Consider the following 25,761-nt stretch of genomic DNA (forward strand, 5'->3'; position numbering starts at 1 on the left):
TGCAGTGTTTATTCAGGCCAGAATGGACCAAAACTTGAGATAAGGAGCATAAAATAATACAAAGAACAACTTGTGCCTAATATTAGAAACTGAGTCTTGGAGAAATGTATAAGACATGGAATGGTGGGAATATAAAGAGCAGTTGTGTAGAACTGAATGGCTGGGCTAGTGTTAGTGTTTGAGGAACTTCTGCACATTTGTGTTAATATACAGTGTGATGTACTGCACATCTATATTGTGATTAAAGTGACAGTTCTGTGTCCTTTTCATTATAGCTAAATTTGTTATAGCAAAACCTGTCTGATAAATAAAAAGTACTGATTAAACCACTGCCATAGGCACTGAACCGTAAATTAGTCATAATATTAATTCTAGTTAATCACTTCAATTTTATTTGTTGTCACGGTTTACACTGAGCCATAAGCAAGGAAAACAACATCACAGTAATAGTTAGAATGTTACTATTGCATTGTAAAATGCCAAGCATTCAAATAACGTATCTGTTGTCTTTCCTTGTGACAAAAGAAATGAATATTAAAAGAGATTGCAATAAAAGAAAACTCGTTCTTCAGAATAAAATGTGATGAAGTGTGTGGAAACGCAGATTAGTTTGCACTGATTGTCAAGCCAATGTGGATGTACCCTGGTTTTATGTCTGAGGGCCTATTCTTTTTCGAAAACTAAAATGCTTGGCAGACATGGTTTGCAACAGTGTCCTGGATTCAGCAGTAGCAGTCAGCCTGAAATGGATTCAGTAATTTGAATGCAAGTTATAACCTCCATAAATGAAATGCAGATATCATGTCTAGAAAACTTGTATTTGTCCTGTTCAGAATTCAGTGGGAATTGAAAGTTTACCATGAAATTAAATATTTATATATTTTTTTAATGTAGCTTCTTGTTCTATCTTGAATTGTGAATTTCAAAATATCTTGATAGCAGTTACCTTTTAAGGTAACCTATTTCTACACATTCTAATGCTTCTGACATCTACATGTGACTAGAGTTACTGATTTGATTTTATACCAGCAAGTATCTTGCTCTACTGAGTAGGAGGAAACAAAAAGCTTAACCTAGGAAAGCACTGATGAGCCTGAGACAGGGTTGATGCAGAGTGGAATTATCCAAGTGATGCCTTGCTCAGCTGCCTTTTAAAATTTGCAGGTGTCTTTTCAGAACACTGGAGCACAGGGAAATTCAATGCTAAAGCTTAAAATTCCTCTTATTTAAGCAATTGGCTCCTGGAATTAAGTGAGCGATTCGAAGCAATTATAAAGAAATGAGGCATTTCTCTAACTTTATATTCTCCAAAGCCTGGTCTGTAAGACATTCACAGAGATAACCTTGTACAAGACAAAATTGAGTTGGCACAAAATTCAGGTGGTAGCAGTAACCCTTGCACTTTATAAATTGGCCCATACAAAACCTTCTGCCAGTAAACAGGAAAGTTGTGTTCAAATGCCCCTTTAGCCTGAGTTGGTTCACCTTTCCTTTGATTTGCATGAAAACCATAAAGATTGACTTGAAGCATTTACTGCCAATATTTAGAAAAATCAAAATTAATTAAAAAATAATTCAAAATGCATGCACAGAGATGTGGAGATTAAAAAAAGGCTGAGCTAGTCTTTAAAGCATTGCTTTAGGAGAAGTAGCCTCAGAATTTGATACTAGATTTTAGGAATATGCCTCTGTTATTAAATCATGTTATACCACAAAAATGATCAGGGGAATGGAGCACCTCTTCGATGAGGAAAGGCTGAGAGAGTTTGGGTTGTTCAGTCTGAAGAAGAGAAGTCTCCAGGGTGACGTTATAGCAGCTTTTTAGTACGTAAAGAGAGCTTGTAAGAAAGATGGGGACAGGCTTCTTATTAGGGTCTGTTGCAATAAGCCAAGGGGTAATAATTTTAAACTAAAGGATAGTAGATTTAGATTAGACATAAGGAAGACTCATTTTATGATTGGGGTGGTGAAACACTGGAACAAGTTAACCAGAGGGGTTGTAGAAGCCCTATCCCCGGAAACATTCAAGGTCAGATCAGACAGGGCTCTGAGCAGCCTATTTTGGTTGAAGATGTCCCTGCAGCTGCAGGGAGGGTTGAACTCAATGACCTTAAGAGGTCCCTTCCAACCCAAATCATTCTGTGATTTAGTGACTCTTTGAATCAACTGCTCCTTGTACAATGCAATAAATTGATGGCAAAAGCAAGATCCTGAACTTTGCTTTCATGTCAAACTTCTGGAGGTCAGACCTCTAGAATTTACTGGGTAGCTGTATAAAGTTGGCTTTGTGTGTGGGTTTGTTTTTTGTTTAATCAATGCTTGTATTCTTCAAGAGATTTAGCATAGCAGATAAGATTCAGAAAAAAAATCGGGTACCATAATCCAAAACAGGTTCTTAGCTGAAGGATTTTCTGCTGTGAGAAGAGATGCTGTACTATCTGTCATGAAACACCAGAATAGTAGTTTTATTTTACAGGGGTGAGTGCTCCCTTGTCTTTATTTTTTTGTGTATGTGTTTTGGTCCTTTTTCCTGCTTTTTTTTAGTTTCTTTCTAGGCTGTCATGCTAACCGCTCTCACTAGCATTTGTATGCTTAGATTTCTGCCTGCCAGCCAAGGGCTCAGTGTGATGGATGGGGTCTCTCATAAAGCTTTTACTGACCCGCCTGCCACAATCTTAATTCTTTAACAACAGCTATGTGCTTGTGCAAAATGCTTAGTGAATCGCTGTTTTATTTCCTTTGTATATTAGCAGGATCATGCTGGGTGAGGAAAAATTGAAACCAAACCCTAAAAGCACCATGCTTGCAACATAACCTTAAATGAATCTGAATAATCCACCTGATGCAGGATTTCCTGTATTTTTGAATAACTGTAATAAAGATGCATTCAGCTGTGAATGCTGTGATGGGTATGTAAAGTTTGTAGGCATTGTAACACTCAAACAGCAATGGCTGCAATGCTGTTTAGTTTGGATTTTTTTTTTTTTAATTTTTATTTAAGAAGTCTTTGATAGCCTATTAGCTTTCTTTTTGGAACATAAGAATATTGTTGCTGAAGTTGGTATAGTTTTGTCTTTCAGGGTGTCTGATTATGTGTAAAATCAAAAATGGACTATATAGCAATCTAATTTCTTCAGATACTACAGTGTGTAATCTTGATTTTTACAGTTGTATATAACTGCAGTAACTGAAAAAATTGCTTGAATGCTTTATGAAGTTAGTCTCTTGCTAGTGGCCTTTTTGCTTTAGACCTGCATGGATTAGTTGAGATTTATTCTTAGTAAAAATGTGGAATGATTCTTTTTATTTTCTTCATTAATATATCTAGTATCCTCAGAGCATGAGTCTTTCCACAGGAATGAAAAGGTGACTGTTTGGACAAAGTAGAAACAGTGGAAATAAGGGTGCAGTGAACAATAGCTCAGAGGGGGAAAGGGAAGAGCAGGAACTTTCAGAACTCAATTCAATTTCTCAGCTACAGTTACTGTACTTGAATTTGGTTTTGTGAGGAAGATCCACTGATATAGCTGTCCAAAAACAAATTAAGAATCACTTGTGTGAAAATTGTTTGCACTAGCAACACAATGTATATTGTTGCTGAAGAGGTGACTCTGGGAACTTTTATCTTGGGTGTCTCTGTACGAGTCTTCATTATTTAGTTGAAATTGGTGGGGTTACTCTTGCAAACCCATGTCCTGTAATACAATATGAAAGAAAAGAAAGACTACAACTTACTGAAACATCTTATTCACAGGTTTGTTTTTTTTCCTGGTTTTGGTTTGTTTTATTTTTTGTGTTTTGTTTTTTTTTCTAATTTAAAAAAACAACCCAAAATGCAAAGATACCTGTGATAAGAAAGAAAAAGTAATGATAAGTAAAATAACAAGATGGATATTATTTTTACTATACTTACCTGCATTTTCAGTTAGAGATGCAATTCTCTGATGTTTGAAAATAACTAGCACACAGGAAGTCTTCCTAATTGCTCAACTGCAAGCAGTTCAGCAAATTGTAAGCTATTTCATTTTGGAAGAGTTATAACTATTGACATAAAACTGTCAATGTACTAATTAGGCTGGGCACTCTGAAAGGAAAATCTCATCCCTAACATACCACTAGAAATCAGACCAGTAGGTTCAATCCCACAAAGGATTACACCATGTGATTAACATTATTCATATGAGAAATAATACTGAAGTAAAGCTGTTCATGTGTTTTATTGTTTGCTGTAATGAACAAAGTCAATAATAAGCAAAAGATTTCTTCTGATGGATTCTGTAGTCTGTTACCGCAAGTCCTCCCATTGCTATTCCACAAACCCCTTTAAAACTAGACCCAGGACTAACTTAGTAGTCTTCTTTTATACTGTGCTCCCTGCTGTATGGGAGATGCCATGTCAAAGGGGCTGTGGCAAATCGGTTGGTTTTACCTGCAATGAGGTGTGGCACAGGAGACATTCTCACTGTGATTCTAGTATGACATGCAGAGTAACATCACTCACAGTAGCATGTATTTAAATGCAGGGTGTAGGAGAATTAAAACTCCTGTGTTGTTAAATAACATACAGGTTGCCTCTTACATCCATATATCCTATCAGTTGTGTCCTAGTCTGTTAGTGTCAGTCCTAGAAGAAATGTAAGGAAACAAAGTTGTGGAACAAAAAAATTACTCTATTGCTGCTAGAAGTGGCCTCTACAGGTCTGTGTAAACTGTGGGTAAGCTTTAATTACCTCTGCCTTTGTGATAAGCTTTGTGGCTAAGCAGAGGATTTTGGTTATGAAGGTTGCCAGTCTGGCAGGTTTAACCTCCGTTAGATTATTTAGCATAATAAATTTTAAAGTATTGTAAATGGAACATCTATAAAAGTCCAGCAAACACTCCCTAGCTAAATCAGTAGTAATCTCTTTCATAAACTTTATTTTTACCTAGTTGTGGATGCTGTTAGGCTGTGCTTGGGGAATTTGGAGAAATGTGTTTTGTGGTAAACCGGATACTGCTGTTCAGAGTCTTATTTTGGAACAAAATCATAATGTCTATATGATATTCTAGCATTCAGTAGAAGTATAGCAAGTACCTTATTTGATAAACATAGCCTAGTTGTATTCATAATTGTCAAGATAAAGAATGCTGAAATATATATGGAACTTTGCATTAATGTTATGATGCAAATAGATTTATTTCTTCTGAACTGAAATGAGATACCCAATCTCTTTGCTATTAGGGAAGTGCCATATGAATCTTCTCTGCTGAGTTTAATTGGGTATTGCTTGCCTAACAGCTAGATTTTTCTTAGTAAGTGCTTCAAAAGATTATCAGATTGCTCTCCTAAATTAAGCTTGTTAAGAACTTATAAAATGTGGATTGGTGTATCAAAGTCTTAATTTTTCATCTCCATTACTGCACTAATAAAATAGGATGGAATCTTTTATTTCAATGTGTCATATCCATACGAAGCTCAGAAGAAACAATCTAGCATTCAGCAATGCTGCTTTAATGATAAATGTGGAATGTGAAGAACAAATCATGTTCTGGGTTAGGGATGCTGGGGAAAAAAAAGTAAGAATGTACTGGTTTAGCAATAGTAACATCCTACTTAACTATTTTTTCTGTCAAAGAAAAGCCCTATTCTTTCTTCTTTCTCACAGACTCTAGACTTTGCCTACTATTTTGAAGTTTACTAGCTGCTGACCCTTCTCCAGACTTAACCTGTCTGTTTCAAGACATTCATGAGCCTCCAGGATCTATTTGTAGCTGTCTTGCAAGTCACTTGCTTTGGTATGTTAAAGAGGTTGCATAGTAAGAATAAGTCTTGGAAGGTGCTACATTTTAGAGAAGCAGAAAAGCTTTAATCAGGTGATATTGAGAAGCAGCTCTGATTATTTATTAAAAATGTCTATGCAGTTGTAGGAAAATGTGTTTCCTTATGAAATATTTTTACTAGGCTGAAGTGTTTGTATTGTGAAAGGGAGCTCAAACTTGTATAGAAAAGAGTAGAACAAAACAACAGCAAAAAGACTGTATGATCTCTGTAAAGCTGGGTTAGGTCTGTGACAGTAGGCAAGATCTAATTCTGCTCTTGTAATATTAATTGCTTGTGTTAATATGTGTTTGCATATATATATTTACTGCCAGAATACATCTTGATTCCTACTATATCTGGGGGACAGAGTTGTCTATATTGGTATGGGAAGCAGTGAATTGTAGTAGCTTGGTTTGGACGCCCATTACACTGGCAAAAAGAAAGTCAGTTTTTATTAGGTAACCTTAACGTTTTGGGAGCTTTGTCGTGTTGGCTAAAATAATACTGAGGGGTCACCATATAGGTCTGCAAATACACTCATGTAGATAGGTCAGTAGTCATCATTTTGCAGAGGAGCCTGAGTACTTGCATGGTTTGCATTAGATTCAGCACTTTACCAGTAGCTTGTATGCTGATTTTTAAACTCTCTCAAGTACCTGAAGTTATTTCTTACATAATATTAAAAATCCTTCTCCATTAATTCTTATCCCTTTGTTGGGTCATATGCTCAACATCTTAGTGATTTATGTCTCTCATGTAGATATTAGGAGGTACAAAGATGTGTTTTAATGATATTCTGCTGCATGTTTTTCACTGGAGTTGAATATAAAGCAGGGAAAATACAAAGTATTGAATATGTGGATAGTTTCCAGCCGTTTAAATGATTCAGAGTCTTTCTATTGCTGACCTCTGCTTCTGACCTTTCCCTAACTTCACAGGTCAACAATTATGTCAGCAACTGCATTTTGAATAATTTTTCATGTGGGGTCTCCAGACAGTATTTCTGTTCTTGGAGCATTTTTTTTCCTTGATTGGTCGTTGACCAAAATTCAGTTGTAGTTCTTCAATACGAAATCTTGGCTACTGGATGGGAAGTACACTGAGAGTAGATGAGCAGGGTATATTGTCCACTGTACTGGGTACTGGTACAATATACTGGTGGAATGTACATGGGTTTCTGTACTTCCCTCATACATTAAAAAAAAAAAAAATCACATCAATCATCCCTGTTCTTTATATGCTGCATAGGAGCTTCATTTCAAATGTAAGCCAGACAGCTTGTTCACTCACTCCCCCCCTTCTTTCCGTCCCCCTACTCCCGGGGGGGGGGGGTTGGAACGACATGGACGGACAGAGAGGAGAATCAAAAAGAATGCAACTCCCATGGGTTGAGATAAGAACAGTTTAGTAACTAAGGTATAACACAAATTGCTACTGCTACCACCAATAATAACAATGATAAAGGAAACGACAAGGGAAGAGAATACATCATCTCACAACCAGCCGACCGATAGCTTGCCCCCCCCAGCCCAGCCAAGCTCTGACCCATACCTCCTCCAACCCTGCAGTCTCCCAGACCTTCCAGGTAACTCCCAGTTACGTCCTGGGCATGACATGCTGTGGTATGGCATACCTCTTTGGTCAGTTTGGGTCAGGTGTCCTGTCTCTGCTTCCTCCCATCTTCCCCTCCTCCCTGGCAGAGCATGAGGCTCACTTGGTCCTTGGCCAGACCAAAACATCAGGCCGAAAGTCAAAACACAGCACTGCACCAGCTACCAAGAAGGAGAAAAATGACTGCTACTGCTGAACCCAGGACATCTTCCCCCTGGAAAACATAAGGAACAACTGCCATACATCCAAATAATAAAAATTTCCATACCTGGTTATTTGGGCAATACACAGCTGTGTCTGACACGGCTTTTTCTGTCATTTTCCCATTTGTACACTGGAAAATTCTTTTTTGAGAAATCCATTTTAATGCGTTGCTTTCTCCATGAGCCATTTGGTTCTGTACAAGAGGGGCAAGTTGCTTTAATCTCGCAATCAGAGGGCTTTGTTCTTCTCACAGTTTGTTCTTGATTAATGCAAAGTAATAATTGCAAACGCTACAGCTTGCAGTGTTACACCACGAGTGACTGGCTGGCCTGCAGTTTGACAAACTTCTCTTAGACTCAAGAAAGAGGGATACTGAAATTGCCTTTCAAATTGTTTATCTCGCCAGAATTCCTTATTTTATTTTGATGCAATTATAGCAATGGCATTTAGTAGCGCTGTTGCTAAAGGAACGTTAACATTTAGCATACACAGTTTTTTGTGGTGTTTTGTTTTTTTTTTCCCCTAGGGCAAATGCCTTTCTTGCCTTTTTTTTGTTGTTGTTGTTTATGTTTTTGTTTGAAGGTGGAAAACTAAAATTCTCAAGCATGTTGAAACTTTTGGAAGTGTATTACTTTTTCAGTAGTGATAAAATATGGCCCTGAAGAATGCCAAGCACAGACACGGGGGAAAAAAAGATTTGCTCCTTCTTAAAAATTTGGGAAGTGAGGCAGAATGTCTTGTAGGTTTGGGGATTATTTTTTTTTGTTTGTGTGTTTGGTGATTTGGTTTCTGTTTTTGGAGGTGGGGGGGTGTGTTCTTTTGTTACTTTTTTCCCTCAACTGCTCACTGCTAGACAAACTCAAGGTGTTCTGCCAGTCCACCTTGGACTTTTCCTGCTGAATTAATTTGTCCCTTAAAAACTTTTAACACTTGCTAGAACAAAGAGAAAATGCTGTTGATTTAAGCTGGCTCTGGCAGACTTATGGGGTTTATGCCCATCACAATAGTTAATGTAAAGATATGTTGGATAGGGTGTGTTTCCTATAAAGGAAAAAATAGGGAGTTGTTAGCTATAGCACGAATGAACAGCTGAGTAATCACCGATAGCGTGGAACTGTGCTACTACCTCCCTGTGTGTGTGTTTTTAGCATGCCATAAGTGGAAGATGACATATTCCTATTTCAAACAGATTCTTCATGCAAAAAGTACCCTTGTGTGCCTGAGAAATGTCGTGAGGAAACTGTTGCAGAGAGTGCTAGAAGTTCACACCAGGCCTTAGAGCACACTAGTTTTCCCTCATAGACAAGACCTTAAGGTGACCACAAAATTCATGCTATTGTTGTTACTATTAATAAATATATTGCTATAGTAAGCATATTTGGACCTGCTCTTTCACTAATTGTAGTTGAATTTTAACAATAGTCAATACTGCACCAATTCTGTTCTGGTTTCTTTAAGGATGCTTTTTTGATTCTCTTACGTGAATCAACGGCCTGTTTCTCAACTGTTATAAGACTGTGGCTTACTCAACGTAGTGATGCGGTATCAAATCCGTTTTCAATGTGCATTTTTATAGAATCTTATTCAACCTTATGAATGGTTCTGCATGTATTTTCTTTCTTGCTAAAGAGTTACTATGCCTTCTTACGTGCAAACTACTGAACACTTGGGAATTTTTCTCCTGAAATAAATTCAGTGAAATTGAACTGTTAATTCTGTTAAATAGATAAGATTGAAATACTTTCATCTTATGAAATCAACATAATTATTATGAGGGTCGGTAACACATACCTGTGGAACTGCTTTTACAAGACATTTAAATTATTTTGGTGTGTAGCAAACTTGTGATTATTTTTCTGTGTATATTGACATAGTATCATTAACTTTGAGAGTCTTGTATTAATTGCACAAAGATGAAATAACAGGAAGATTTACTGCTGATGTTGTCATGACCAGGACTAAAGTGGTTGTGCTTGGGGTTTGGGTAGTTTTTGTTTGGGGCATTTGAGGCTTTTTAGCTTTAGGGTTTGTTTTTAGTTTGTTTGGTTTTTAATGAGTGTTTCCTTCTGTGCCTGTCCCATACCTGACCTTGAATTTTATAAAGCATGCTTGCTTTTTATTTCTCATCCTTTCTTTCTAGTGTCCTCTTTCCAAGTATGGGAAGGAAGGAAACTATGTAAGGATTATCTAAATGTATGCAAACCTACTGAATTCCTCTAAACTGAAAAAACAAATGTTCTAATAAATGTATAATAACAAACTTGCATATGAAGGAAGAGGGATAGATCTTAAGGAAATGCTAATTTGTTAGTCTTGCTTTTCTTCAGCAAGCCAGTGGGTTACCCAGTATCCTCATGGAGCAAGAATCTGAGCCTGAATCATAGAATAGTTAAGGTTGGAAAGGACCTTAAGATCATCTAGTACCACCCCTCCTGCCATGGGCAGGGGCACCTCACACTAAACCATGTCACCCAAGGCCTTGTCCAACCTGGCCTTGAACACCGCCAGGGATGGAGTAAATAAAAAAATACGTAAGACTCCCATTAACAGCCACTTGACCAGATGATGGTAGTGATTCTAAAACTGCGAAATTAAAAGCTTGAGAATGTAAGAAAAGGTTTATAGTGGCATATTTGAATTGTTTTCATGTAAATTATTCAAGTATCATGACAAACCATCATCCCAAGAGTGAACTTTTTCAGTTGGTATCAGGTTGTGTTATGGTAGAGCTGATCAAAGAACCTGTAAGGGAAGGTGATTCAGAGGACCTGGTTTATAATGTCAATAACAAAGACACAGTCTTTTAGAATGATTGTAGTATATTTACATTCAGCAACTTTGAAAAATCTGAGAAAGGCACAAGTATTGTGCTTAATTTTTAGAAAGATACATAGAAGTAAAGAGTGCTTGTTGAGAAGAAGCTAGAAAAGACAGCTAAAGAGTTAAAACTTTGGGGGAGATGTGGGAGTTGTATTGGAATCAAAGATTATGAGCACAAAAACTTAAGAACTGAACAGAAGCTGGCATGGCTAAATTATAGGGGTAGAAAAATAGTATGGGGAAATCTTATTAGAATCAAGGATGCATCTTTCAGAAAAAATGAGTAATGAGAAATTTGAAATGGGACACAAGAAAACCTAGGGAAAAAAACCACAACCAACCCCCCCCCCCAAAAAAAAAAACAAAAAAAAACCAAACCAAAACTAACAAAATAAGCACCTAATTCCAGCACCTTCAATATAAAAATGCAGTTAGGCAAGCAAAAAGTTTATAACTTGTCAACAGCATGAAAACTGTTACTGAGCTCTTTTAAAGTATAAAAGGGGCAGAAAGCATACGAGTTCTCTAGATGATTGCTATATAAAGGAAACGCTTGGTGAGAATGCAGTATACAGCTGGTTTGTCCTTGTGAACAAACAGATGGACTCAGTATGGAGAAGCCTAGGAAGCATCTATGAGAAGACCCTCTGTGGACTTCAGTATGCAGGCTTCATCTGGTGTCAGAGTGGCAGATGGAATTTAATGTATGTTAATATTAAGTGATATGCGCTGGGAAGATAAACCTGAATTTTTATATTCACACGATGGATTTTGCGATAACTATTACATTCAGGAATGACGTACAGGAGCTGTTATAAATAATTCACCAAAATGCTGCTTCTGTGCTTAGTAACCACCAGCAAATTGCATTTTAATAATTATAAAAAAAAAAATCAAAAAACCAAAGAAATACAGAGACTCTGTTTTCCCATTTCAGTTCAGCATGTAAGTCTTGTATACTGTGTCATGTTTCTTGTTGTCTAAAATACCAAGAGAGTTAAATGTTAGTCTGCTTTTATCTATATGAGGAATGGAAGGGAAACGGCTTGAGAAGTATGTTACAGATCCACACAGTATTGGGTGGCATGTGGAAAAACAAATAAATGGGGGTGTGTTGAATTAAGCCTTTGGCTACTGAGTTGAAAATAGGAAAAAATATACAATATCTGAAGGAGGCCCTGCTGTTCTACCTGCAAAGTGTCAACTTTGCAAGAGGTCAAAAGCCACTGGAACAACTGGTGGGAAACTTGATTTCTATAAATGTTTTGAATAATTTAATGCAATTTTGGGTGGGGAAAAAACTTTTTGTTTTTCGGTTGGGTTTCTTTTTTTTGCGGGGGGGAGGTGGAGTGGAATTGGTGGTTTTGTTGTGGTGATTTTTTTGGTGGGGTTTATTTCCCACAATTTCAAGTATTCTTACTTTTTACTATCTATATTATACTGCAGCTGTTTTTCTCCCAACAAGGCAAATGTAGCAGTAGCCACCCCTGTGTATGCCTGCAGTACAACTTACACATATTCAAGCTCTTTTTTACCATTCTCAAATGCCAGGACTTCAGCTATGACAGTAGGAAGGAGAGCTGTTTTACTTGGTTTTTAGGTAGGCTGGATCTGTCTTTCTATAACCAAGTTTACATTAGTAACTTAGTTCAGAGCTATCTCACACGTATCTGCACTATACTGAGGAAATGCCTCATACAGAAGTATGAAGAAGATGGATCTAGATGTGGTACTAGATTACTTTGTAATCCAAACATGATTTAAGTAGGGATTAATTTCAGTAATACAATTAAATGCCTTGACTGACCTATAATTTCTCTTCTGGGTAAAGTTTTCGTTTTATTCCGGAGTAGTGACACTACCCACAACACTGAGTAATCCGAGAAGCAAATATTTTTCTTAGTTGTCCATATCTGCTATGTATATGGATATCTGTAGCTTAGTATTTCTTTATCTGATTAATTTTAATTTTCTATTAATTAAATATTAGCTGGTGTGAGATTACTATTGAGACTTGCTAGCATATTGTAAAATTTTTATGCTGGGTAATATTTTAATAAATGTTCCTATATATGCCATAGATATAAATATTCTTCTTTGATAAATCATCCTGTTAACCGTACTGTTTTGCAATTCTGAATAATTAAGAAAATTATAATCTTTACTCTGTGTTCTGAGTACACACATAAATTAATTCTTTGTATTCAAGAAGTGAAAGCAAAGTTTGCTAAAGATTTTCTATCTTTTTTTGTTATTGTCTTTTGGGGACAGGGGGAAGTTGTTATTAACAGTGACAAATAAATCTTGAAGCTAATGTAAATGTCCAGGAATCTACTAAGAATTTTCACTTTACATTTTCATTATGTTGTATTATGGTTAGGTAAAGGCTTTATCTGGTGACAAAAAGTCTAATTCATTTACAGGGAACATTATCAACATTCATGAAAATGAATGCAGCATCCCATGAAAACAGAAACAGATTTCAGTGAAATTACAGCCATTAAATACTTAGACTAGGTTAGCTTTTCTGTACTTTGTTGTTTCTGTGTTATGTTTCAGTCTTTTTAACTGTGTATTCTACTTCCAACTATTGTTTTTTTCCCTTTTTCCCTCCCTACTCTGCTGCACATCAAGGTGCAAACAGTGTTGAACCAGAAGATGAGTCTTTGTAGTGTTTTTTTTAGTCAGAATTAAGTCAGTCCCTGTCTTAAGATCGAAAAAATATATATCTGCTGTTTCAGCCTCAGGATGGAGGGGTTGTAGCTTCTCTCAGTGACTGAGATTTACTGATGAATATTGTAATATAATCTGATGGGGCTTTTTTTCATCATAAACATAATAAAATTGTCTAGCTGAAGTTTAAAATACTTAGGACTAGGAAAAGTGGCAACAAAACAACTTTTATATGTTTGTTTGTTATGTAGATTAAAGCCTTTGCTTTATATGTGCTTTGGTTTTATTCTGAAGGGTCCATCTTGCTGGGATGATGTGCTGATGCCCAACAGAATAAGAGGTGTTTGCCAGTCCCAAAAGTGCAACGGAAATGTAGCGGTAAGATTTTGACATATTCCTCAAGTATGGTGGCACTTACAAGAATAAGTATTTGTAGGAATTCTAACCATGTTAGAATTGCAGAAATAGATGTAAACTGACATGTATGGTACACTTCCAAGGAGCTGTTCAGCATCAGATAACATCTCTAATGTTTAGCAAAAGGGAACAACTTGGTCAGTTGCTGCTTGGAACGAAGGATAAAATCATTTTATATTATCTATTTCACTGAAGTAGAACTCTTACATATTCAAGTATGCATAGGTTAAATGCAGAATGTAATACTTAAAACATTTATGTCAATGCTTATTTTATAACTATCGTAGAAATTTGAAGCTTTCAGGGCAGTGATAATATACACACCTTCTTACATATCAAATCTTTCAAATCTGATTTTCAGGCTTTGCCCACAGAAGTAGATTCTTCTCACCAGTTATTTTACAGCCTGTTCTTCCACATGCTTATCATTGTTTCCTTTGCTTCTTGAAGTGACATCAGTAAAAAGCCCGAGTAAGAAGCGGCATAGACACCTCAAATTCTTAAGGAACATTTTTCAAAGCATTATTTCAGTAAACTTATATCTGTTAATGCATTAGATATTGTTTAATACTGAAGAGGTCTGTCGTGGTTTAAACCCAGTCAGGTAACTCGTTCACTCACTCCCCCCCTTCTTTCCCTCCCCCTACTCCCAGAGGGACAGAGAGGGGAATCGAAAAGAATGCAACTCCCACGGGTTGAGATAAGAACAGTTTAGTAACTAAGGTATAACACAAATCACTACTGCTACCACCAATGATAATAATGATAAAGGAAATAACAAGGGAAGAGAGTACAACACCTCACCACCAGCCGACCGATAACTTGCCCCCCCCCAGCCCAACCAAGCACCGACCGATACCTCCTCCAACCCTGCAGTCCCCCAGACCTTCCAGCTAACTCCCAGTTACATCCTGGGCATGAGGTGCTGTGGTATGGAATACCTCTTTGGTCAGTTTGGGTCAGGTGTCCTGTCTCTGCTTCCTCCTGGCTTCCCCTCTTCCCTGGCAGAGCATGAGGCTCACTTGGTCCTTGGCCAAGCCAAAACATCATTGTTATCAGCTCTGTTCCCGAGCCAAAAGTCAAAACACTGCACTGCACCAGCTACCAAGAAGGAGAAAAATGACTGCTACTGCTGAACCCAGGACAAGGTCTTAGAGGTATTTCCTTCTCAGGAAAAAGCCTAGTTTTTAAGTGATTTCTCTTGATGTAGCTTTTAGAGGTAAACACAAAACTTTGTATGTATGAAAGGATTCTGTTCATCAGATATTTGCAGACTGGGGTGGCATGAGTGCCTTTTCACAGGCACTCATCTGATCTGGTGCAGTCTTCTCTTTGTCTTCCCAGCAAGACAGTCGTGAAGTAGCACATCCATGCAAGTTCATGGGTGTCTCCTGCTTGGCCACAGATGGTGTCAAGAATTTTTTTTATGTAGGTTTAGGTACCAAACAGTTGTTTTAACAGCATGTGATTTATAGTTGTCTCCATGCATGGCCAAAAAACTGAAGTCTTGCAGTTTTCAGGCTTCTGCTTCTCAGAGTGCTGCATATAGTAGCTGCTCATGTAGCTCAACCACTCTTTTGAAAGTGGCAGTTAGTAGACATGCATGTGCTGTTCTCTCAGCAATACTCTGCTAGGTATGTAAAAGAAAGCACCACTTTGCCTCAGGGCAGATTGACTGTATCTGCCTGTTATGCTTCAGGAACTACTCCTAAGAGTTGATTGCCTGATCAACTTTTGCTACCTGTTTGTTGTCACTGTGCTACTACCATCACTGGGGAGAAGTCCCTCCTGTTTTCTTTAAAGACAGAGGAAACTTAAGATGATAAAGTGTGCTTTTGGCAAGGACAGGAGTCTCCTAGACAGGTATCAGCTTGAGCCCTTATACACAAATGCACATAATGAAGATTCTCAGTCTTGTCACGCCCTGGGACTCCCAGAACATATCTGACTACTTACAGTGGTTTTTTTTTGGTGTGGTGTGGGTGGGGTTTTTTTGCTTGTGATTTTGGGTTGTTTTTTTTTTTTTAATTCAATCTCTGTGAAAAAAACAATGCCATTTGGCAACCCTGGCTCCTGAGCTACAACACATTCCCTCACAGAATCATTGTTTGTTTGGTTTTGTGTTTTCCCCCTGAAAAGCAGAAAATGGAGTGACTTATCATCCTGGCTTTGTGGAGGGGAGGGGGGTGAACCCAAAAGACACTGACCATAAAAATGTAATCTTAATTATCTAATGCTGTGGCAAACAAGTGATACCCAGTCAACTAAGTCCCGTGACTCCAGTTGCTGTCAATGCCTCTGGCAAGTTACATACTTAGCAGAGCCAAGGATCAGTGTTATCTTTCAGTAAGGCATCACTGAACAAAATTCAGGAGACAACCTGTTTTAGGCATATGTTAGCTGAGGTTAGTTAGTAAGTGATTTACAAACTGCTCTTTATGTCATGAAGAAATTGTATCTGTATGTCTGAGGTCCAACTTGTGCTATATCTGAATGTTATCAGAAAGTTTGATGTAGACAGAGGGAGATGAAGTCTTGTTCTATAGATGAAGAGCCATTTTTTCCCTCCTACAGGAATGTAGTTATTTCAGTGTCACAAAATTGTGAAGCACTGACACATCGGGGTTTTTATTGGCCTCTTTTTTAACTATTGCTTATTTTTTTTAAAGGATAGAATTCTTTAAAGGAGGAAACTTAACTCTGCGTTTCTGTCAGGCAGCATATTCTTTGACTAGAAACATTCCCAAATGGCTGCATAATCAAAGAGCAAAATTTACTGCTATGTTTAAAGAAAGGAGTCATGTGAACAAGCTCCTATTCTTCTCCCTTAAAAAGAGAGAAATGAACTTACTCTCTTTGCAGTAAAGGAGAACTGTGTTTGTCCAGTGGAATATTTGAAGTAATTAATCAAAATTTTCCATATTTGTTTGCTATCTGTAAGATTTTTCAAATAATGTTAGAACTATTTTATATAATTACTTTGTCCAAATCAATGACTAAATCATAATAGTGAGATCACAATACATTTTCCAAGATAAAAAGAAAAAGCTTTGCAAATATCAGTAATGCAGAATCCAATGTCCATTGAATTAATTGTGAAAAGATAATTTATTCTATTTCTGTGTATAAAAATGCTATTAGTTTTTTCTCTTCATAAGCTCATGCTATTCAGAAGTCATCAAGAGCCACAGAAATAATACAGCTGTTTCGTAGGCAGGCAGAGACAGAGCTGTAACACCACTGTAAACCACTGAAGTAGTGATTTCATAGGAATGAGCTTCACAGCAGTCTCACACTCAAGTGAACATACGTGAGTTTCTGAAACACAGTGTCATGTCTCCAATGCAAAATATAGGGTAAATTGTCTTGAACTTCATAAACCTCAGGTGTCCCTCAGGGATTGGTGTTGGGACCGGTCTTGTTCAACATCTCTGTCGCTGACATGGACAGTGGGATTGAGTGCACTCACAGCAAGTTTGCCGATGACACCAAGCTGTGTGGTTCGGTTGATACGCTGGAGGGAAGGAATGCCATCCAGAGGGACCTTGACATGCTTGTGAGGTGGGCTGATGCCAACCTTATGAAGTTTAACCATGACAAGTGCAAGGTCCTACACCTGGGTCGGAGCAATCCCAAGCACAGCTACAGGTTGGGCAGAGAAGAGATTCAGAGCAGCCCTGTGGAGAAGGACTTGGGGGTGTTGGTTGATGAGAAAATGGACATGCACTGGCTTCAGTGTGTGCTCACAGCCCAGAAAGCCAGCTGTATCCTGGGCTACATCAAAAGGAGTGTGACCAGCAGGTTGAAGGAGGTGATCCTGCCCCTCTACTCTACTCTCGTGAGACCTCACCTGGAGTATTGTGTGCAGTTCTGGTGTCCTCAACATAAAAAGGACATGGAACTGTTGGAACAAGTCCAGAGAAGGGCCACGAGGATGATGAGGGGACTGGAGCACCTCCTGTATGAAGATAGGCTGAGAAAGTTGGGGCTGTTGAGCCTGGAGAAGAGAAGGCTGCGTGGAGACCTCATAGCAGCTTTCCAGTGTCTGAAAGGGGCTTATAGGGATGCTGGAGAAGGACTCTTCATTAGGGACTGTAGTGACAGGACAAGGGGTAACTGGTTAAAACTTAAGCAGGGGAAGTTTAGATTGGATATAAGGAAGAAGTTCTTTACTGTGAGGGTGGTGAGACACTGGAATTTGTTGCCCAGGGAAGTTGTGAATGCTCCCTCTCTGGCAGTGTTCAAGGCCAGGCTGGACAAAGCCTTGGGTGGCATGGTTTAGTGTGAGGTGTCCCTGTCCATGGCAGGGGGGGTTGGAACTAGTTTATCTTAAGGTCCTTTCCAGCCCTAACTATTCTATGATTCTATGAACCTGTGGAATGTTCTTCAGATTCTCACTTGGTGTGCAGAAGGAGTTGTAGACATTAACAAACAATAATGGAATGGTTAAACAGGGTTATAAGTCAGATATGGCTTAAACCATTGTGAATAAGGAAAAGTTATAACCATTTTAACGGAAATAAAACTGTACTTCTATCCCAGGTTATGTCTCACTACTGTTACCTTGATTTATTTATTCCTGATGAAGACTGCCTTGACTGTCTATCATTATAACTGAATAGCGTTTTTCTTTTCTTCAGTCCCGAAAAGATGTTACTTTTCAGCAAAGTGTTTCTAAAAGGAGCAACAGAACTTCTATGATCTCATAGATCACCCCTAGGTATTGGGTTTCTTTAAATATCAGTATACCCTTCTGAATAAGCTATATATCAATCTTTTGTGTCCACAGCAAAGATTTTTTCCTGTGGAGTCACTTATCTTAAAAACATATATGATTAGTGTATGGTCATCATACAGGGTTTTAAGCAGTTGGATTCCACTATAATGTAGCCTCACTGTTCAATGTTCCAGGGTATGTCTGGGGGTAAAGTGTTTGCAAAAGGAAGCAGGAAGCACGTTATGTTTTGTGTTTTGAGCGGGTTATTTAGTTTATTTATGTATCTTTTCCTGCTATTTTTCCACATTCCTCCTGTGATTTGAATCTTGCAATTTTATTATACTGAAATTTTTGAACATGTCATGTTTCCTTCTCCTGCATGTTTGCCATCGTTAGGTTTAGCACTGAGGGCAGGGCAGCAATATTATGTAAGCTTTTCATAGCCAATCTGTTCCTCAGGGAGTCTGTGCTCATCTAGAATAGGCTGAACTAAGCAATCAAGGGAATAGCATTCAACTTAGATGATTTAAATATACAGCTTACCAAAACTTTTTTTTTATCTTTCAAGCATCCAAAGTTGTTGTTCTCGAATATCACTGTTCAAATAAAATATACTTCATTTTTTTTATCTCATTTTGCTTTGATCAGCCCAGACCTCATTTTATGTTGAGAAGAGAAATAAATTCTCTTTTATAGCAGAGTTTCTCTTTTGTAGCAGAGTATCAAAAGTAAAGTAAATTTAGTGATGTTATCAGAATGCAATTGTAGCTGACTAAAGACCTATCATCTCATTATAGGAAGGCTCTGATACTTTGCTATATTATATATTGTTGGGTTTTTTTGTGTGTGTGTGCACAGTGATATTGTTTGCTGTTTGTGGAATGAACCATGCCATGTCTGTCTGTCCTTGGTGCCTATTTGCAAGGTCATAATATTGCTATGAGTAAGTCTAAGAATCCTGAAATATTTATTAATACCAAGAAACTGTGTGACTTTCTTTTTTTTCTTGCTGCCTGTATTAGTTTGCCTTTTGCATTAGAGATTAAATATCACGTGCTTGAAAAAAAACCACAACCCCTCCCCCCCCCAAAAAAAAAATAAAAAAGGGAACAAATAATGCCAAAACCACAAACCCCACAAAACCATGAATAAAATAAAATATCAGTGAGTATCAGTTGTTTTTTATTCTTCCTTTATTTCCATGTTGAACAGTTGCATCCCAAAATGTAATTTGTTAAGGAAGCCTGGTGTGTGCACTAGCATTTCAATATCTTCTTTGGTCCTGTGCAATTGTTTGGGAATTTCTGAGATACAAAGTATGAAGCCCAAAACACCCTCTAAGGCAATTTATTTGCAATGCAAACTTCCAAGTGTGTAATTGGCAGGCATGTGTGAGAAGTGATTCATGGATATAGAGTTGCAGAATGGTTAGGGTTGGAAATGACCTTAAGATCATCTATTTCCAACCCACCTGCCATAGGCAGGGATGCCTCACACCAGATCATGTCACCCAAGGTTCTGTCTGAACCTGGCCTTGAACACTGTCAGGGATGGAGCATTTACCAATTCTTTGGTAAACCTGTTCCAGTGCCTCACCACCCTGACAGTCAAGAAGTTCCTCATTATATGTAACCTGAACATCCCCTGTTTTAATGTTAACCTGTTACCCCTTGTCCTAATGCTAAGGACTTTTCTTGAGTAAGAACATGTAATTCAAGAAAACCTATCTCCTTGACTTAAAGCCGGTGATTAATTAAACAAGAAAACTCTTCCTTGATTTGTGTGACTAATTAATTACCTTGCCTGTCACATGCATATCAATAGTTAAAATGTACAAATTTTAGAAGCTGAAGCTAGGAAAAAAATAGTACTATGTAATCTCCTTTATTAAAACTCCTGTTTCTTCATGTTGGCATCCATAGACTGAAGTTTGGATATCCCCTCTCCGTTCCTTTAATGTTCTGAAACTTAAGCAATGAAACTTCGTTTTACCAGTCCTTAGTCATTTGCTGAGCTATCTGCTGTACTTCTACCAATTTCCAACATTTTTCACACATCAGGATAAGGCACAGTTATAATAGTAATGCTGTCAGTGCCAATTACTGGGATGCTACAGTCTGCTTACTTGTGTTGATATCCACTGCTTTTATTAGATAGTTTAACTGTAATGCCATTCCTGAGGGTTCAAGTTCATTCTCCAAAAAACCTCAGTCACTTCAAATTGCTGTCTCCATGGATAGACTCCCTCCTGCATGCATGGCTCTTGCTTCTATAGGTGTGACTATTTTTGGTGGTTTTAAAATGTACATTATGTGTTTGATCTCAGCTAAGTAAGCTATTCATGTGGCTTTGTGAGTGTCTCTCCCAGCTTTTGTGCCATCTGAAAACTTTGAGTAAATAGTTTGCTTTCTTCCAGATCATTAAAAAATGTTTTCAATAGTGTGGGTCTAGAAGGTGGTCAGTGCCAGACCACCTTGAAAAACAGACATTTGATGATTCAATTACATATTGAAACATATCAGTTAAACCTATCTAAGACTGATCTCATAATGTTCTAGTTTCTTAATCGAAATGTCAGTGCTCTATCAAATGCAACACACATCAGGGTAAGTTGCAGCATTGGTATTATGTTGTTCCACTAAATTTGTAATCTCATAAAAATGTCAGGTTAGTTTGATGGGGTTTAGTTACCATAAATCCTTGTTGATTGACATTAATTACACATCCTTCTTTTATTAATCAAGTATCATATTAGCTATTTATGCTGTCAAGGGTTGGTATCAGGCTTACATGCCTAATATTATCTAGATTACTTCATATAAAGCTGCCCTAAATGATGGTGTGATGTGGTTTTGTTCATGTAAATCTCTATATTAAATCATCTCTAAATGTGGGTGTTTTTGTTTAGCTACCAATGCATTTTCTAAGAAGGAATGAGTAGGGGGCACAGCACTGAAAACAATACCTCTGGGACTTTGGAATAGTGTGCAATGGTGATGTCATTATACTATGGTAATTTTTGCTGGGCCTTTAAATTGAGGTACTTAATCACAATTGCAAATTAAAAATACTTCAAACATTTGATTAGTGAAAAAAACCCAACAACTTAAGTGATTGACTTTTCTTTGCATTTAAAGTTCTTTAGTATGTTTTGGGGTTCTTCACACTAGTTGCAAATTATCTCAAGTCTACATTTCTATTCAGTTACCTCTTTAGGAAACTATAATTAGACTTTTTTTAACAGTTGTTCCCAAAGCAACCTTATTCTGGAGTAGAGCAATTTTTCCTTTATAAATTTGGCTATTCTACTTCTCAGTGCAGAAAAGTCAATGATAGGTTAAAAAAAAGAACTATAAAACAGAATTATTTCTATACAAGGACAAAAATGCTAAATTATTTATCTTGGAAATAAAAATTCAAAAATTAAAATTAAGATCTATTCACTCTTTTTAAAGTGAGCACTTATTCAGTCTTTCTCAGCCTAGAAATAGACTATTGCCACAGTATTTTAGAAAACATTTTCTGATGGGTCACAGTGTCTGCATCAAAACTCACCACTGGCAAACAACAGTGATGAGTTATGGTTAGATATATATATAGACAGAGAGATTTGATTATCTATAAATTATTTTTTTAACTGTTTCTTTAAGAATATATTTTATCAATGCATTATTTTTGGCACCATAAAAATCTTAAACCTAAGATGAAGCCAGGTCTTTGAAATTGCTTGTGAGTTTTCAGATCTCACCAGTGGAGTTAAGAGTTGCCAGTAGCCTTTCATGAGCTGGAATTTGCATAGATGTTCTTACAAACCCAGAGGAACTCATTTGTTTGTACTTTGTCTTGGGAAGCTTAGGTCATCTTGCATGTATTGCTACCACTGTTTCTACTTACATGTATGGAAATATCACAAATTTGTAAAAGATCCAACCAAGTATGCTGAAGATTATAATGCTTTCTTCAAACAAATCCTCTGCTCTTTGATGTTCTTCTGTTGTTAACACTGCCACTGAAACACATAGGGTATGGGGGGAATAAAATTCATTTGCTTAATTTTTGCATCTGTAATTCAGTTCTAGAAAATCTAATCTTGTGAACAGGAGCATTAATCATGCTTTTAGATGAAAGTGGTGTTCTATTCTGTCTTATATGAGCAATTACTTAGCATGGTTGTGCTCAACTGCTATGTTTTGCCTGTTCCTTAAAAATTGCATTTTGAGAATAAGCAGTTGTTTTGTACTCGACTTCACATTTCCCTCAATGAAAATTTTTTCAGGTAGTGTAGATGCTTCATCATTTGATGAGAGGCAGTTTCAGGTCAGCTGAATATTTGTTCTGTAACAGGAATTGGTGAGTTTTGGCAAGACCAATACCTTCTATTAACAAGTCAACAGCTTTTCAAATTTTTTTGATGCCTCAGATTCACTTAGAAAGCAGTTAATGTTTTATAAATGATCATTTCTATATCCTCCTTTAGACTCTTGGTGTTGAGGGTCTGATTTATGGAAAGTGAGCAGAGCACAGTTTGTGTTCATCTGACCAAATCCTAGATCATTTACAACTCTGGTAATAATTCCATTGACTGTGATGAAAAGTAGATAGTATTTGCAAATCAACACTGAATGTAAATTTTTAACAGGTTTAGCTTCCAGAAATGTCTGTAAAGTGTGTCAATGATGCACTGCATGCAGTAAGGGATTCATTCTGTACCTGTGCCGAGTTTGCTGTCATAAAGATTTAACAACGTTGTAAGATTATAAGGTACCTATTTTGGCCTCATACTGTGTCCTTTTCCAGTTATTGCAATGTTCAAAACAACCACAGGGAGATTCCTCTTTGTATAGCACATAATTAAACTGCTGAAGTCTCTAACATGATACATGGTGGAAATTACAATGCATTCAAAAAGTGGCAAATGGAAGGAAAAAAACCCAAACAACAAAATATTGAAAACTATTAACTGTGAAGATGTTCCTGGTTTAGGAAGTCTGAGTAACAAATTGCTGGAGATTACGAACATGTTCTGGGCAGGTACTATTTTATGTTTTGTCCACTGGTGGTTTTTAGTTTCAAGTCTTGTTTTGTTCACACACATCCTAAGCAGCTACTCTTAACTTCCTATTAGAGATGAGAGATTTGGCTGAATTGCTTGTTCTATGATCTGGTGTGGTGAAATAACCAGATGTTACCAGAACAGCTTTCTTAAGAAAGACAGATTTATCAGGCTGTGATATAAAGGATAAATAAGACCAATATATGCATTTATTAAGTCTTAGTTACACCAAGCAAGATCACAAGGGAAGGAGGAATCCCAGTTCAGTATATTGTATTCTTATAGCAGGGAGGAATGTGGGAAGAAGGTGTCACTCTGGCTGCCATGTTACTACCATAAATAACATAGTCTGAAGCCTAGAAGTGAGACCAGTGTTACAGTTTTCTGTTGTATGTTGCTCAACAAGTCATTTCCACATATTATTTGTAGGTGATTATACTATTCATATATTCGATCTATTAGAATTTTGGAAAATATGCAGGCATTCAGGGACCTTATTCAAACCGGGAAGCAGTAATTGAAACCTATGAATGAAATGCTATTATATTAAAACCAGAGGAAAAAAACCTCAAGAAGATACACTAGAGTCAGTTCCAACCCCTAATATTGTGCTTACTCTGCTCCTTGCTTCACAAATCAAACCCGCATTTTCTTTCAAATACAGCTTGTTTGGCATGGTTTTTTGCATGCAGTCTGGCAGCACGTCTAATGTGTTCAGGGGTAGCTTTTTATAATTCAATGAATTTCAGTAACACTTTCACTGAATCTTTTGTTGTTCACTGCACATGACATATAAACAATATGCTGCTCTCTGCAGCTGTTGCAAATTCATTACTGGCGATTGAAACATTGGATTTTCACTCAAGCATGCAACATGTTCTTGCAATCATCTATCAGCAATCAAACCAGATGAAGGTGATTTTGTTAGGGTACCGCGTGGTTATATAGAAGTCTCTCCTCAAATGTCAGGCAGCGTTTATATGGAAGAACACAATTTCTTCATTCACATCTGGCAAGTACTGTTATTGAGTGCTTAATAACTGTGTCATTTTGTAGGCTGACACATTGTGTGAAATATTCTGTTAAATCTAAAAGCTGCTATAAAATTTACCCTGGCATAAAATCTGTTTCCCGCCTATGGTTTCCACGCTCAATGTTCTGGTCTGAGACTCTAAAATGTGAAGGTGTTAGGTTTTGATTAACAATTGTCTGCTCTACCTTTGGTCTAGTTATTTTTAAGAAATTGTGCCTGTAACTGGTTTCTGATCAGTTTGTAAGCTCTTTGTCTTCTATGCATGCAGCTTATGAAATAAGCCCATATTTACAAATCAGAACTAAATTTAAAATAAGCATGCAGTGACTATAAGATGTGCTGGTATTGGATAACAGTGCCATCATCTGTAAGCTGGTCTCACCAGGGGCTGCAAGGGAGTTCGTGTTGGAAATGCTGCTACAGATTATGGGCTCTGTCTCATGCTAATATGGTGGACAGCTCTTGAATAATTGCTGACAGAAATGCCTGGGTTCTAATAGCAGTATATTTAAATGGGGACAGGTGAATGTGTTTGTCTTCAGTATGCAACATATATTTCTAGCTCAGAAGAGTCAGGTATGAATAAAACTGTTGTTTTGACTGGTTGAGTCTAGAAAGCTTAAATTGTAATAATGAATGTCTTCATGATTTTGTGTCTTAATAGCACAACTAAGGAAGATACTTAAAGTATATATCCAGCTTCAAATATACAAATAGTCTGCTGAAGTTAACAGTGCTCTATGCTTTAAGCACTTCCCCCTTTGGGACATTAATTTTCATTAATATTAATTAACTGTATAAATAAAAATGGCTTAGTAAAGCTTGTAGTGTCATTAGAAATATTCGGTTATTTCCATCTGTTTGCTGGGAGGATGTATAGAAGTAAGGTATTCCCCTTGCTTCAGCACAATGGATGGTTAGAAATACAGTTAAAAAAAAAACCACAACAACCCCCCAACAACTTAAGAGTGTGTTATCCATGGTTTTGACATTATGCATTGCAGGAGTTCTCTTTCACATCTTTATAAAATCTCATGTCTCTGAGTAATAAGTCTGCTGGTCGGTTGTACAATATATCATAGCAGCTCTTCGGGACTTCAGTAAATGTTTGAGGCATTCTGAAATCAAATGCTTCAGTTCTTCCATCATGCTACTTAAGTGTATATGGACAACACAAAACATTAAAAATTAAATTAAAAATTGCAGTTAAAAATGCAGTGGAAAATTACATTTAAAAGCTACTAGTGCTTAAACTGTCCCTAGGAGAAGGGGAAAGAATGCTCTAGTGAAAAGTGGTGTTTGTTCTTTAGATGCATAAAGCTGTTTTGTGCTCCTGCCAACTCACCATTGCAACATCACAGCTGGCACAGGAATATTCAAGTTTCATCAATGTTTTAGTGCCTTCTGCTTTTAAGAAAGTCATATACTTCTGG

The 25,761-nt window shown here is 37.2% G+C and overlaps 1 protein-coding gene across 4 annotated transcripts in view; it reads left to right on the forward strand.

The window, feature by feature from the left end:
* Positions 1-25,761, forward strand: part of PRKN (parkin RBR E3 ubiquitin protein ligase) — a 725,154-nt gene that overhangs the window by 324,476 nt on the left and 374,917 nt on the right. For all 4 annotated transcript variants that reach the window (XM_062641870.1, XM_062641872.1, XM_062641873.1 and 1 more), the window contains exon 5: positions 13,403-13,486. In XM_062641870.1, the coding sequence (XP_062497854.1) occupies positions 13,403-13,486 (84 nt within the window). The remainder of the gene's footprint in view (positions 1-13,402; positions 13,487-25,761) is intronic.

The sequence above is a fragment of the Pezoporus occidentalis genome, unplaced genomic scaffold (genome assembly GCF_034315485.1).
Source record: "Pezoporus occidentalis ecotype Australia unplaced genomic scaffold, CSIRO_AGI_Poc_V1 ctg7, whole genome shotgun sequence".
NCBI classification, from domain to species: Eukaryota; Metazoa; Chordata; class Aves; order Psittaciformes; family Psittacidae; genus Pezoporus; species Pezoporus occidentalis.